This window comes from Lolium perenne, chromosome 1 (assembly GCF_019359855.2).
Source record: "Lolium perenne isolate Kyuss_39 chromosome 1, Kyuss_2.0, whole genome shotgun sequence".
NCBI classification, from domain to species: Eukaryota; Viridiplantae; Streptophyta; class Magnoliopsida; order Poales; family Poaceae; genus Lolium; species Lolium perenne.
The window spans coordinates 119,590,697-119,606,305 of record NC_067244.2 but is presented as its reverse complement, the minus strand read 5'-3'; the positions used below and the strand labels follow the sequence as shown (position 1 = coordinate 119,606,305).

General features: G+C 58.7%; 1 protein-coding gene across 1 annotated transcript; it reads left to right on the top strand.

Moving 5' to 3' along the window:
* The first annotated feature begins 281 nt into the window (after window positions 1-281).
* LOC127332955 (uncharacterized) lies at window positions 282-11,991 on the top strand. The gene is made up of 3 exons (XM_071822956.1): window positions 282-656; window positions 11,321-11,426; window positions 11,511-11,991. The coding sequence occupies exons 1-3, from the start codon at window positions 282-284 to the stop codon at window positions 11,936-11,938; spliced, it is 909 nt and encodes a 302-aa protein (XP_071679057.1). The 3' UTR covers window positions 11,939-11,991.
* The last annotated feature ends 3,618 nt before the right edge of the window (window positions 11,992-15,609 follow it).

Below are 15,609 nucleotides of genomic sequence, written 5' to 3'. Positions count from 1 at the left end.
CACTACTGGGTAACCTAAGCCCAATTTCCGGGGATACCCCCTCCATGGATAATGAAGAGTTCGATCGCAAGGTAAAGGAGTATGGATACGGTGATCATCCTGAAGTTGAATCCGCTCAGCCTAAACAGGTTCTTGCAACCTTGGCGGCGCTGGATCAACGAGAATCAGAGGATGAAAACACCCACTCCGATCCACAGCCATCTCATGCAGGATCTCCGCTCTCGCGGGAACGACCGCATAAGGAAGTCTTGTCCCCAGAAGAACTGGTTGAGCAAGCAGGCATGGATGCAATCGCGCACTCGGATATCCTCAACAAACCCATTACCCCCGAAGATGCAGTAGATGCGGAAGCACTAGAAGATAAGAGACTGGAGATGCTGGCCACAGCCAAAAAGTTTGCCCAAACCGCAGCCGCAATGATTGACGAGAGGAAGGAAGCCGCAAATTTCGTGGACAATTTTCTCAAGCGCGAGCGTGAGGTAGATGAATCACTGGTGAAAGTCAAGCAACTCCAGAAGCATTCGGAGGACAAGATCACTGAGGCTCAACAGGAGGTTGATAAGATCCGGCGAGAAACTATAGCTCCCCGCAAGATCACCTTCACAACTCCGACCAAGCAGCAGCCGTACGCCACTTCGAAGGATAACATAAAGAAGGCTGCGGAGATCTTGAAGAAAAAAGACGAGGAGATCGACATCGGCTATGTCCGTACGCTCGTTGCTTCAGCAATGAAGCAGCAGAGCAAGGCAGATACTTCGCGCAAGTTGGAATCCAACCCGGAACATTGCATCTCTACCGCGCAGAAGGACGCCTACGACAATCGCCATCGTGATGACGAATCGCGAACCGGATCCTCGGAACGCAGAAGGAAAACCAGAGAACACCCAAATCCAATCCCTGTACCATCAAAGACGCCTCCGTCAGATCCAAAGAAGGGAAAGGATGCAATGTACACTGGTAAGGACAAGTACCGAAATCCCTCACCTCCGCCTAACGGATATCCGCGTCCTCCTCGCCGCCGTAGTCCAGCCGGAAACACCAGACCCCATGGGCCTGGCGGAATCAATATCCGCGACAACGTGCTGCCCTCAAGGAACAGGAACAGGGAGAGAACGCCGGAACCTCGCCGGAGCCAGATCAATGATCGCGAGCCTGAGCCCAGGAGGAGTCGGAACGAAGAACGCGACCCGGAGCCTCGCAGAAGCCGGAACGGCCAAGGCAGCCAGCACCAAGGTGAAGGCAGCCATCGAAGCCGGAGCCAGCATCGCGAAGGGCGAGGAGAATCAGAAGGCGGAAGCAAAAGGTCGCATCGGCCCCCTCGCAGGTCTCCCTCACCACCACCTAGCTGTAGAGGCGGAGGTGGAGGCGGAGGCGGTGGCCGGAGATCTCGCTCACGCTCAAAATCCTCCCGCAACGGCTCGCGTGATGCGCGGGAATGCCTCAACGAATACAAAACTGACTACATCGGCCCAAAGTGCTTTGGCAGGATGATTCGAGGGGAACCAAAGCCAAGGATGAACCTCAAGCTACCCGGAAATCTGAAGAATTATGATGGCACGGAAAGGCCGGATACCTGGATTGAGGATTACTACAAGCATTGGGAGGACAAGATCACTGAGGCTCAACAGGAGGTTGATAAGATCCGGCGAGAAACTATAGCTCCCCGCAAGATCACCTTCGCAACTTTGACCGAGCAGCAGCCGTACGCCACTCCGAAGGATAACATAAAGAAGGCTGCAGAGATCTTGAAGAAAAAAGACGAGGAGATCGACATCGACTACGTCCGTACGCTCGTTGCTTCAGCAATGAAGCAGCAGAGCAAGGCAGATACTTCGCGCAAGTTGGAATCCAACCCGGAACATTGCATCTCTACCGCGCAGAAGGACGCCTATGACAATCGCCATCGTGATGACGAATCGCGAACCGGATCCTCGGAACGCAGAAGGAAAACCAGAGAACACCCAAATCCAATCCCTGTACCATCAAAGACGCCTCCGTCAGATCCGAAGAAGGGAAAGGATGCAATGTACACTGGTAAGGACAAGTACCGAAATCCCTCACCTCTGCCTAACGGATATCCGCGTCCTCCTCGCCGCCGTAGTCCAGCCGGAAACACCAGACCCCATGGGCCTGGCGGAATCAATATCCGCGACAACGTGCTGCCCTCAAGGAACAGGAACAGGGAGAGAACGCCGGAACCTCGCCGGAGCCAGATCAATGATCGCGAGCCTAAGCCCAGGAGGAGTCGGAACGAAGAACGCAACCCGGAGCCTCGCAGAAGCCGGAACGGCCAAGGCAGCCAGCACCAAGGTGAAGGCAGCCATCGAAGCCGGAGCCAGCATCGCGAAGGGCGAGAGAATCAGAAGGCGGAAGCAAAAGGTCGCATCGGCCCCCTCGCAGGTCTCCCTCACCACCACCTAGCGGTAGAGACGGAGGCGGTGGCCGGAGATCTCGCTCACGCTCAAAATCCCCCCGCAACGGCTCGCGTGATGCGCGGGAACGCCTCAACGAATACAAAACTGACTACATCGGCCCAAAGTGCTTTTGCAGGATGATTCGAGGGGAACCAAATCCAAGGATGAAGCTCAAGCTACCCGGAAATCTGAAGAATTATGATGGCACGAAAGGCCGGATACCTGGATTGAGGATTACTACAAGCATTGGGAGGACAAGATCACTGAGGCTCAATAGGAGGTTGATAAGATCCGGCGAGAAACTATAGCTCCCCGCAAGATCACCTTCGCAACTCCGACCGAGCAGCAGCCGTACGCCACTCCGAAGGATAACATAAAGAAGGCTGCAGAGATCTTGAAGAAAAAAGACGAGGAGATCGACATCGACTACGTCCGTACGCTCGTTGCTTCAGCAATGAAGCAGCAGAGCAAGGCAGATACTTCGCGCAAGTTGGAATCCAACCCGGAACATTGCATCTCTACCGCGCAGAAGGACGCCTACGACAATCGCCATCGTGATGACGAATCGCGAACCGGATCCTCGGAACGCAGAAGGAAAACCAGAGAACACCCAAATCCAATCCCTGTACCATCAAAGACGCCTCCTTCAGATCCGAAGAAGGGAAATGATGCAATGTACACTGGTAAGGACAAGTACCGAAATCCCTCACCTCCGCCTAACGGATATCCGCGTCCTCCTCGCCGCCGTAGTCCAGCCGGAAACACCAGACCCCATGGGCCTGGCGGAATCAATATCCGCGACAACGTGCTGCCCTCAAGGAACAGGAACAGGGAGAGAACGCCGGAACCTCGCCGGAGCCAGATCAATGATCGCGAGCCTGAGCCCAGGAGGAGTCGAAACGAAGAATGCGACCCGGAGCCTCGCAGAAGCCGGAACGGCCAAGGCAGCCAGCACCTAGGTGAAGGCAGGCATCGAAGCCTGAGCCAGCATCGCGAAGGGCGAGGAGATTCAGAAGACGGAAGCAAAAGGTCGCATCGGCCCCCTCGCAGGTCTCCCTCACCACCACCTAGCGGTAGAGGCGGAGGTGGAGGCGGAGGCGGTGGCCGGAGATCTCGCTCACGCTCAAAATACCCCCGCAACGGCTCGCGTGATGCGCGGGAACGCCTCAACGAATACAAAATTGACTACATCGGCCCAAAGTGCTTTGGCAGGATGATTCGAGGGGAACCAAAGCCAAGGATGAACCTCAAGCTACCCAGAAATCTGAAGAATTATGATGGCACAGAAAGGCCGGATACCTGGATTGAGGATTACTACAAGCATTGGGAGGACAAGATCACTGAGGCTCAACAGGAGGTTGATAAGATCCGGCGAGAAACTATAGCTCCCCGCAAGATCACCTTCGCAACTCCGACCGAGCAGCAGCCGTACGCCACTCCGAGGGATAACATAAAGAAGGCTGCAGAGATCTTGAAGAAAAAAGACGAGGAGATCGACATCGACTACGTCCGTACGCTCGTTGCTTCAGCAATGAAGCAGCAGAGCAAGGCAGATACTTCGCGCAAGTTGGAATCCAACCCAGAACATTGCATCTCTACCGCGCAGAAGGACGCCTACGACAATCGCCATCGTGATGACGAATCGTGAACCGGATCCTCGGAACGCAGAAGGAAAACCAGAGAACACCCAAATCCAATCCCTGTACCATCAAAGACGCCTCCATCAGATCCGAAGAAGGGAAAGGATGCAATGTACACTAGTTAGGATAAGTACAGAAATCCCTCACCTCCGCCTAACGGATATCCGCGTCCTCCTCGCCGCCGTAGTCCAGCCGGAAACACCAGACCCCATGGGCCTGGCGGAATCAATATCCGCGACAACGTGCTGCCCTCAAGGAACAGGAACAGGGAGAGAACGCCAGAACCTCGCCGGAGCCAGACCAATGATCGCGAGCCTGAGCCCAGGAGGATTCGGAACGAAGAACGCGACCCGGAGCCTCGCAGAAGCCGGAACGACCAAGGCAGCCAGCACCAAGGTGAAGGCAGCCATCGAAGTCGGAGCCAGCATCGCGAAGGGCGAGGAGAATCAGAAGGCGGAAGCAAAAGGTAGCATCGGCCCCCTCGCAGGTCTCCCTCACCACCACCTAGCGGTAGAGGCGGAGGTGGAGGCGGAGGCGGTGGCCGGAGATCTCGCTCACGCTCAAAATCCCCCCGCAACGGCTCGCGTGATGCGCGGGAACACCTCAACGAATACAAAACTGACTACATCGGCCCAAAGTGCTTTGGCAGGATGATTCGAGGGTAACCAAAGCCAAGGATGAACCTCAAGCTACCCGGAAATCTGAAGAATTATGATGGCACGGAAAGGCCGGATACCTGGATTGAGGATTACTACAAGCATTGGGAGGACAAGATCACTGAGGCTCAACAGGAGGTTGATAAGATCCGGCGAGAAACTATAGCTCCCCGCAAGATCACCTTCGCAACTCCGACCGAGCAGCAGCCGTACGCCACTCCGAAGGATAACATAAAAAGGCTGCAAAGATCTTGAAGAAAAAAGACGAGGAGATCGACATCGACTATGTCCGTACGCTCGTTGCTTCAGCAATGAAGCAGCAGAGCAAGGCAGATACTTCGCGCAAGTTGGAATCCAACCCGGAACATTGCATCTCTACCGCGCAGAAGGACGCCTATGACAATCGCCATCGTGATGACGAATCGCGAACCGGATCCTCGGAACGCAGAAGGAAAACCAGAGAACACCCAAATCCAATCCCTGTACCATCAAAGACGCCTCCGTCAGATCCAAAGAAGGGAAAGGATGCAATGTACACTGGTAAGGACAAGTACCGAAATCCCTCACCTCCGCCTAACGGATATCCGCGTCCTCCTCGCCGCCGTAGTCCAGCCGAAAACACCAGACCCCATGGGTCTGGCGGAATCAATATCCGCGACAACGTGCTGCCCTCACGGAACAGGAACAGGGAGAGAACGCCGAAACCTCACCGGAGCCAGATCAATGATCGCGAGCCTGAGCCTAGGAGGAGTCGGAACGAAGAACGCGACCCGGAGGCTCGCAGAAGCCGGAACGGCCAAGGCAGCCAACACCAAGGTGAAGGCAGCCATCGAAGCCTGAGCCAGCATCGCGAAGGGCGAGGAGAATCAGAAGGCGGAAGCAAAAGGTCGCATCGGCCCCCTCGCAGGTCTCCCTCACCACCACCTAGCGGTAGAGGCGGAGGTGGAGGCGGAGGCGGTGGCCGGAGATCTCGCTCACGCTTAAAATCCCCCTGCAACAGCTCGCGTGATGCGCGGGAACGCCTCAACGAATACAAAACTGACTACATCGGCCCAAAGTGCTTTGGCAGGATGATTCGAGGGGAACCAAAGCCAAGGATGAACCTCAAGCTACCCGGAAATCTGAAGAATTATGATGGCACGAAAAGGCCGGATACCTGGATTGAGGATTACTACAAGCATTGGGAGGACAAGATCACTGAGGCTCAACAGGAGGTTGATAAGATCCGGCGAGAAACTATAGCTCCCCGCAAGATCACCTTCGCAAATCCGACCGAGCAGCAGCCGTACGCCACTCTGAAGGATAACATAAAGAAGGCTGCAGAGATCTTGAAGAAAAAAGACGAGGAGATCGACATCGACTACGTCTGTACGCTCGTTGCTTCAGCAATGAAGCAGCAGAGCAAGGCAGATACTTCGCGCAAGTTGGAATCCAACCCGGAACATTGCATCTCTACCGCGCAAAAGGACGCCTACGACAATCGCCATCGTGATGACGAATCGCGAACCGGATCCTCGGAACGCAGAAGGAAAACCAGAGAACCCTCAAATCCAATCCCTGTACCATCAAAGACGCCTCCGTCAGATCCGAAGAAGGGAAAGGATGCAATGTACACTGGTAAGGACAAGTACCGAAATCCCTCACCTCCGCCTAACGGATATCCGCGTCCTCCTCGCCGCTGTAGTCCAGCCGGAAACACCAAACCCCATGGGCCTGGCGGAATCAATATCTGCGACAACGTGCTGCCCTCAAGGAACAGGAACAGGGAGAGAACGCCGGAACCTCGCCGGAGCCAGATCAATGATCGCGAGCCTGAGCCCAGGAGGAGTCGGAACGAAGAACGCGACCCGGAGCCTCGCAGAAGCCGGAACGGCCAAGGCAGCCAGCACCAAGGTGAAGGCAGCCATCGAAGCCGGAGCCAGCATCACGAAGGGCGAGGAGAATCAGAAGGCGGAAGCAAAAGGTCGCATCGGCCCCCTCGCAGGTCTCCCTCACCACCACCTAGCGGTAGAGGCGGAGGTGGAGGCGGAGGCGGTGGCCGGAGATCTCGCTCACGCTCAAAATCCTCCCGCAACGGCTCGCGTGATGTGCGGGAACGCCTCAATGAATACAAAACTGACTACATCGGCCCAAAGTGCTTTGGCAGGATGATTCGAGGGGAACCAAAGCCAAGGATGAACCTCAAGCTACCCGGAAATCTGAAGAATTATGATGGCACGGAAAGGCCGGATACCTGGATTGAGGATTACTACAAGCATTGGGAGGACAAGATCACTGAGGCTCAACAGGAGGTTGATAAGATCCGGCGAGAAACTATAGCTCCCCACAAGATCACCTTCGTAACTCCGACCGAGCAGCAGCCGTACGCCACTCCGAAGGATAACATAAAGAAGGCTGCAGAGATCTTGAAGAAAAAAGACGAGGAGATCGGCATCGACTACGTCCGTACGCTCGTTGCTTCAGCAATGAAGCAGCAAAGCAATGCAGATACTTCGCGCAAGTTGGAATCCAACCCGGAACATTGCATCTCTACCGCGCAGAAGGACGCTGTCGTGGTATCGTCACGGCATATGCCATAGGGTGGCTAATCGAAGTGGTTCCTGAGGGATCTCACGGCGGTATCCGGAAGCGGGTATGGGCACGAGCGACACGGCGACGTACCCAGGTTCGAGGCCCTCCGGTGGAGGTAAAACCTCTACTCCTGCTATGAGTGTATATGATGATCACACAGTACAGTAGTGCTCCTAGAGCTGTGTCCGGCTGGCCCTGAGAGGCTAAGGAAGACGATGGTCTCTCTCACAGGGCAGCTCTGTAGGTAGGTGAAAGCAATAAATGATCGATCCCCTGCACGAGAGGGGGTAGTGCGGCTTATATAGGCACCGGCACTTTACATATAAGACCCTATAGTTTACTGGCCGGCTGGGCCGGCTTCGGCTTCCGCTCCTTCCCGAGGCGGTGACGTCAGGAGTGGTTGAGGCATCGTGGCCTGTCCCATCCGGCTGCCACGGTCAGCGGTATGGAGGAGGTGTCCCTGTCGCCGTCAGCCACTGTAGCCAGTACGGATCGTCGTAAGCCCTGACGGCCTGTCCATCGCGCGGCACTATTGCTCCACAGTGCCCCGCGCTTTACGGAAGATGGAGTCAGCGTGGACTTTAGGAACCCGGATCACCAACCCGGTTCCTTCCAGTGCAAGACTCGCCAGCCTCGAGTCGGTCTGAGGTACAAACCCCAGTCGGATATGGCTTGTAGAAGCCGGCCCAGCTACAGCATTGGTGGCCGTAGCCAGGCCGACTAGGACCTAGAGCCAGCCGGCTCCGGACCCGCCGCCCACGGCGCCCCCCGGCTGCTCCACAGCCGGCCTGTGCCGCGAGCCTGCCAGCGGCCAGCCGGCTGCTCCGCGTCCATTGCCCTATCCGGGTCTTCCCCGACATTAGCCCCCGAAGCTGGCAAGGTCCTCGCGCCCCGAAGGACCTAGGCAGGTTTTCCTGGCTTCTCGAGTATATTAGACGGCACTTGGAGGGGCCGACCGAGAATTTCCATTCAGCCGGCTGCGCCTCATCCGGCTCGTTCCTGCCGGCTGCTTCCCAGCCGGCCGCTTTACACTTGTACAGTTTTTGCTTTCTTGCAAGATCTGACGGCGCCTCCGCCTTGCTGATGAATTTTGGCTTGAGTGGAACTTTTGGTCCGGCTCCGGCTTGCGGCGCGCCGGAGTCTCCGCCGCCTCGGGTCCTGCGCCCGACTTGACGGGTCTGACGCCTGGCCCGGTGGTCGGTTCGTCTGGTCACATCAATGTTCCCCCGGATCTGGTGCGGTAGTGGGCGACGTGGTGTGGCCGTTTTCGGTAACTGTCGTGGACGTGGGAGGAGTTACGGCGCAGTTACGGCGCAGTAAATCCGGCGACGTGGGAGGAGTTACGGCCCACGACCGCCACTTGGAGGCCAACCGCCCGCGTCGGGTGGCTATAAATGCCGCGGGGGGGCGCCTCGAGGCGGCCACTTGCCATTTCTTCTTCCTCGCACTCTTGCCCCCATCGCTATCCTCTGCGCGCTCGAGCTCGCTGCTGCTCCGGCGAACATCTTCCGCTGGCGAACTCCGGCGGGCGAATCTCCACCGATCCGCCGCCGCCACCCCGCCAATCCGGCGCCACGGGGCCGCGCGTCTCAACGGAGCGTCCTCAGCCGCCGCTGTCGCCGCCGCGATCGCAAGGTTCTTCCTCGCCGTTCAGCCTCTCCTGGTCATCTTCTTCCTCGACCTCGTCAATGGCGTCCCCCAGTGGATCGTGGAGGGGCTCCTACATGCGGGAGGACGACATCGAGCGCCTGGTACGCCTCCGGCGAGTCCCGCGGTCGGTCATCACGCGGGTGCCCGGCGAGGAGACGGAGCCCGAGCCGAGGAACGGCGAGCGCGCTGCCTTCGGCGCGCACCTCGACCGCGGGCTGGGTCTGCCGGCCGCCGTTCTTCCGGCAATTCCTCGACCACTTCGGCCTTCAGCCGCACCACCTGCCGGCCAACGCGTGCGTCCTCCTGAGCTGCTTCGTAGCGTTCATGGAGGCTTACGCCGGCTTGTGGCCCGACATCGACTTCTGGAGCCGGCTCTTCTTCTTGAAGGCGCAGACCAACGACGGCCGCCTGCGAGCCTGCGGCGCCGCCTCGATCTACACCCGGCCTGGTACGCCTTTCCCCAAGATCCCCACCGTCGACTCGGTGAAGAACTGGCAAATGTCATTCTTCTACGTGCGCAACGAGGGGGAGCTCGTCGACCGGATCAACCTGCCGGAGTTCAATCCGGCTCCTCCGATCGGCCGGATCAATCGGAGCCACAACGCCCGCTCGACGGACCGTAACGCCGAGGTGAACCTGCTCTGGGATCTCCTGGCGACAGCCACCGCCGGGCGGGCTGACTGCCGAAGATCTTCTCGCACCATCGCTGAGCGCCGGGTGCTGCCGCTCCAGATGCGCACCCACAAGATCGGGCACATGTCCGGCCGGTTCGATCCGAACCGGACGTCCAAGGTGCCGCTCACCAAGGCCCAGGTGGCCAGCCGGGTGAACCACATCACCAAGGCGAACCTGGCGGAGGACTGGAGCTACGGGCTGGTGCCCTGCGACAGGAACCATCCACCGGCGCGGGTAAGCTTCGTGTCTTTGCCATTTTCCGGCTTGCGGCTGCGAGGCCGACTTCCTTTTTCTTCTGCCGACTTCCGGCTATGCTCATGTTTTTCTGTCTTTCTAGGTTTTTGAGCGCCAGAACGCCGAGGACGGCGACCTGGCGACGAAGAGGTGGACGCCGGATCTCATCGATCCGGCTGACCAAGCCGGCGACCATGCCGGCGACGACGACCTGCCGCAGCGCCCGATCTAGGCGGCCGGGGAGCACAATCCGCCCCCTTCACCAGAGCACCAGGAGGAGGAGGAGCCGGCGACGTCCGGCACGGGGCCAATCCCCGCCGTGCCTCTGCGCACGAGGCCGCCAAGCGCCACGGCGACTTCGGCGCCCAAGGGCACGAAGAGAGCCGGCTCCACCGCCGCCGCGGAGTCGAGGGCGAAGAAACAGCGCCGGCATCAGCCGAAGAAGGTCCCGGAGCAAGCCGGGTGAGCTCTCTCTCTCTTTTTCTTATTTGATTCCTTTTCTTTCCTTACTTTTGTGCTTATTATCTTTCTGTTTATCCGGCTAGGGCCCCTATCAAGTTTGCCCAGGGCGGCGGCTCCCGGCAAGCTCCACGCGTGGTGTCGCCGCTTCCGCGACAGAGGATGGAGCAGACGCCACAGCAATCCTCGCGCGCACCTACACCGCCGCCGCCGCCAGCGACAGGGCGTCTTCCTTTGCCGTGCCGCTGGCCTCCGCGCCCGATCGCGGCATGCGGGTCGAACCAACGCGGCAGCCGACGCTGGACGACATGTTCCCGCGCCGGACGCCTCTCTGGACCCAGCCGCCGGGGCCGGGCGGGGCATGCCGCCTTCAGCCGGGCCGGAGCCGGCGGGGCTGCTCCTAGGACTGGCGCTGGCAGGGCCGCGCCGCCGCGGCCGGAGCCGGCAGCAGGCCCACCGTGGTGGAGTTGGACGAGAGTCCGAGGGGCGCCCGGGCGCCGGAGACAATCGGGCCGGCTGGGCCATCCGCTGCGCCCGGAGCGACACCGCCGCCGCAGCCGACGAGGGACGAGCCGACCAGGCAGGAGCCGGCGAGGGACGAGCCGGCGCGCACGGAGGGCGCCGACTCGCGCGCGCTGGTGAGGACGGAGGGCGGAGCGGGCCCGTCTGAGGGCCTTCATGTGGCCAAGGGTGCCCGGCTGGTGGCTGTGCCGTCCGCCTCCGACTCCAGCTTCGGCTCGGCAGGAACCATGGAGAGGGCATGGCATCAGGCGAACTCCTGCGAGGTACTCAGCCGGGAGGGGCAGCCTGGCACGGCGCCCATGAAGATGCTTTTCTCCGGCTATCGCGCCAGCCTCAAGACCAAGGCCGCCGAGACCCTTGCCCAGCTGGCGACGCTGGAGGATGCCGAGAAGGTGTGTTTTCTTTTCTTTTGCAATTTTCTTGTCCTGGTAGCCCTCCGAGACGTGGGCCGGCTGCCTGAAGCCAGTCCAGGTTTCGTCTAAGCAACTGATTCTTTCAGATGGTTGAGGAGCGGCGCACCTTCTTGTACAACCAGGTGGTGACCAGCTACCACAAGGCTAAGATCGAGCGAGCCGGCTTGGCTCGCGAGCTGGAGGCTGTCAAGGGTAAGCTCTATGCTTCTTTCGACTTGATGTCTTGTTTCTTTTTTAATCTTGGTTGGCTGACATTTCTTTCCGGCCGCCTCGCAGTTGAGGCCGCCAAGGTCCCGCAGCTGGAGTCGGATCTCCGAGCCGCTCGCGCGCAGTGCGCCGAGAGCGAGGAGGCGGGCCGATCTGCCGCAGGCAAGCTCAAGCTGGCTGAGCAGGAGCTGACGCGGCTGCGCCTGCTGGAGCAGAACCATCTCACCGAGCTCAACTCCCTCAGGACGGCGGAGAAGGCGAAGGTGGATGATCTGAGCCGGCGGCTGACGGAGGTGGAGAAGCAGCGGCTTGCGCTGCAGGAGGAGGTCACCGCCAAGTCCACAGAGCTGACGGCTACCGCCAAACGTTGGACCGACGATTTTAGCGCGCTTGATCGCGGCTTGGCGGGTGAGTACATCTTTATGTTCCTTTCCCTTTGCCGGCTTTCGGCTGTCGACTGCCGGCTTTTGTTGGCAGCCGACAGCAGAAACTTCTGATTTCTTCGTTATCCTCATCTTTGGGCTGGGGACAGTCGGTTCTTGCCGGCTGCCGCCAGGCTTTTCCTTTTGGCTTAGGACTTCGAAAATTTGCATTTTTCAGCTTATTTCGGCTTTGATGGTTTCTGACTTGCTTCTTCTTTTTGCAGCGGCCTTCCCGGAGACGCAGGAGGCGGCTTTGGCAGCCGTTGGCGTCGCGCGCGATTCCAGGAGGCGGGAAACCGGCGAGGGCAGCTCTGAGTACTTCTCCATGGAGGACCATCTGGCGTCCATGGCTGCCCGCATCGAGCCCGTCACCAAGCTCGGCTGGGAGCTGCGGAAGGCGGCCGAAGAGCTGGTGCCCATGCTGTGGCCTGGGGAGGCGGCGCCGCAAGACATCTCCGGCCTCATCTCCTCGATGGAGCAGGCGCCGGACCGCTTCCTCGACTGGAAAGAGTCGGCCACGCGCGCCGGTGCCGATATGGCGCTGTCCTTCGTCCTCTCCTGGTACAACGAGGTGGACCTGGGGCAGCTTGAGTTCCGGCGAGCCGGCGTGGAGGACAAGCTCCCAGCCGACTTCAAGGCCGCCCGCCTTGCTCGAGCCAGCACCATCGCCGACTTCGTCGACAAGACGCTCTTCGTCGCGGACCCGAACCCTCCTCCATCCGATGGAGAATACCTGGATGATGAGGAGGCGGAAGGTGTGCCTGAGGACGACCCGGCCGCCGGCTCCACTGATGCCCCTCCGGCTTAGATTTCCTGCTTTTCAGTTGTTCTTTTGCAAGACAATTTATTAAATCCCCGGGATGCCGGGTGCAGATGTAAGACAATATTATCGCCTTTTAATTATGCCACACTTTAATGTGTTTGTTAACCAATTATGTGCCGAGTTTCTTTCTTTCGACTCGTTCGCTTTTTCCCATCCGCCCCACTCTTTGGCTGTGCCCTTGCCGGTCGTACGTCCGACTTGCGGTCCGTCGCCGGATCAAGAGCGGGCCGCTGGGTGAGGCCGATAGTATTTCAGTCGAACGAGCTGAATTTGGCAATCCGGCACTTATAGGAAAAGTTGCAAGTCAACTCGCTTTTACTCTTTCCCTTAGTCGTTTTTCGCGTGCCGGCTCCCTAGGCCTTACTCCCGCCAGCCGGACAGCCGGGTTGCGGTCTGTAGCTGGTCGGAAGCCGGCTGTCGGAAACCGGATCACATTACTGAGCCGACCGCGTGAGAGGGTTCAAGCCAATTGGCGAAACAAGGTAAAGTATGCGAAAAACTTGTCGGAAACGGCGCTCTTGGCGCAAGCTTTTTCATAACTCACAAAGGGGATACAAGGGATACATACATTCCTGCTCTCATGCGTAAAATGGGCGGAGTAACCTGACATTCCAGGGACGTTTAGTCTCCTCGTCAGCCTTGTCCGGCTTGTTTTTCTTAGCCTCTTGGGCATCTATGAGATAGTAGGAATCATTGCCTACTGCCTTGCTCACGATGAAGGGACCCTCCCATGGGGATGACAGTTTATGCTGTCCGGCTGTCCGCTGGATCAGCCGGAGCACTAGGTCTCCTTCTCGGAATGCTAAGGGCTGGACCTTCCGGCTGTGATAGCGTCGGAGGCTTTGCTGGTAGATGGTAGATCTAGACTCAGCCAGCAGCCGGGCCTCTTCGACCAGGTCGACTCCATCTTCGCGAGCTTCTTTGGCTTCGGCTTCTGTGTAGAGCTTGATCCTTGGCGCGTCGTGCTCGATATCAGTCGGCAGGACGGCTTCGGCCCCGTATACGAGGAAAAATGGTGTGAAGCCGACTGAGCGATTTGTCGTTGTGCGCAGGCTCCACAGCACACTGGGCAATTCTTCAATCCAGCAGCCGGCTGCTCGCTCGAGCGGCTCCACCAGCCGGGGCCGGATGCCGGCTAGGACTAAGCCGTTAGCCTTTTCCACTTGTCCGTTGGACTCTGGGTGTGCCACAGAAGATAGGGCCATCCGGATTCCCATTTCCCCGCAATAGCGAGAGAAGATGCCTTGGGAGAAGTTGGTGCCGTTGTCGGTGATGATGGTGTGGGGGTAGCCGAATCTCACGATGATTTCCTTGAGGAATGTGACGGCTGTGGACCCGTCCAGTTTCTTGATTGGCTTGGCTTCGATCCACTTGGTGAATTTATCAATCATCACCAAGAGATGTGTCATACCGCCTCGCGCTGTTCTGAATGGGCCCACCATATCCAAGCCCCATACGGCAAATGGCCATGTGATGGGGATGGTTTTCAAGGCGGAAGCCGGCTGGTGTCTTTGCTTTGCGAAGCGCTGACAGCCGTTGCACTTCTTCACCAAATCTTCTGCGTCTCTGAGCGCAGTCGGCCAGTAAAAGCCGTGCCGAAAGGCTTTGGCCACTATGGCTCTGGATGAGGCGTGATGTCCGCACTCTCCTTGATGGATTTCCCGTAGGAGTTCAATCCCTTCAGCCGGCTCGACGCACCGCTGGAACACCCCACTTACGCTGCGTTTGTACAGCTGGTGGTTGATGATGGTGTAGGCCTTGGCCCTTCTCTCAATCTGCCTGGCCTGGACTCTATCATCAGGCAGCACACCGTCGGTGAGGTAGGAGAGGAATTCTTGTGCCCATGAAGGTACGCATCTTATCTCGAATACGCTGACCAACAGGGCCTCCTGCGTGGGAGCTTCCGGATTCGACTGCATGGTCGCCGGGTCCGGCTTGCTAGCCGGCGGGTTCGGCTTGCTAGCCCCCGAGTTTGGCGATGAAGCCCCCGGGTTGGACTGAGAAGTCCCCGGGTTCGGCATGCTAGCCGGCGGGTTTGGCTTGTTAGCCCCCGACTTGGGCGATGAAGCCCCCGGGTTGGACTGAGCAGCCCCCGGGTCAGCCGGCACGAATATTGAATCCGAGTCCGGTGACGGTATGATGGACGGCTTCTTGAGAACCGCCAAGGCGACACCCGGCGGGATGGCTTGCCGGGTTGAGCCAATCTTGGATAAGGCATCAGCCGCCTCGTTGTTTGCTCGTGGCACGTGGTGGAATTCGCAGCCGTCGAAGAAGCCGGATAGCTGCTGGACATGGAAGCGGTACGAGGCCATATTGGCGTCCTTCGCGTCCCAGTCGCCAGATGCTTGCTGTATGACCAAGTCGGAGTCGCCGAAGCAAAGTATGCGACGCACGCCAATCTCCTTGGCCAGCTTCAGCCCATGAATGAGCGCTTCATATTCCGCCACATTGTTGGATGCGGCGAAGTGGATCTGCAGGACGTAGTCCAGCCGGTCTCCCTTGGGAGAGGTGATGACGATGCCGGCTCCCAAGCCGTTGCGCATCTTCGAGCCGTCGAAGTGCATCTTCCAATGTGTGGAATCCGGCACAGGCGGCATGTACCGCATCTCAGCCCGCCGACGAAGAAATCCGCGAGGATCTGCGACTTGATGGCTGTGCGTGGCTCGTAGAGGATAGTGTGGGCGGCTAGCTCCAGGGCCCACTTGGCAACCCGGCCGTTGGCATCCTTGCTGCCGATGATTTCCGCCAAAGGCGCTGTGGCAACCACCCTGATGGGATGTTCTTGAAAGTAATGCTTGAGCTTCTTGGCCGCCATGTAGACGCCGTAGGTGACCTTCTGGTAGTGGGGGTAGTTTTGCTTCGACTGGGAGAGCACTTCGCTGAGGTAATAGACTGGGCGCTGGACCAGCTTCTCTCTGTTTTC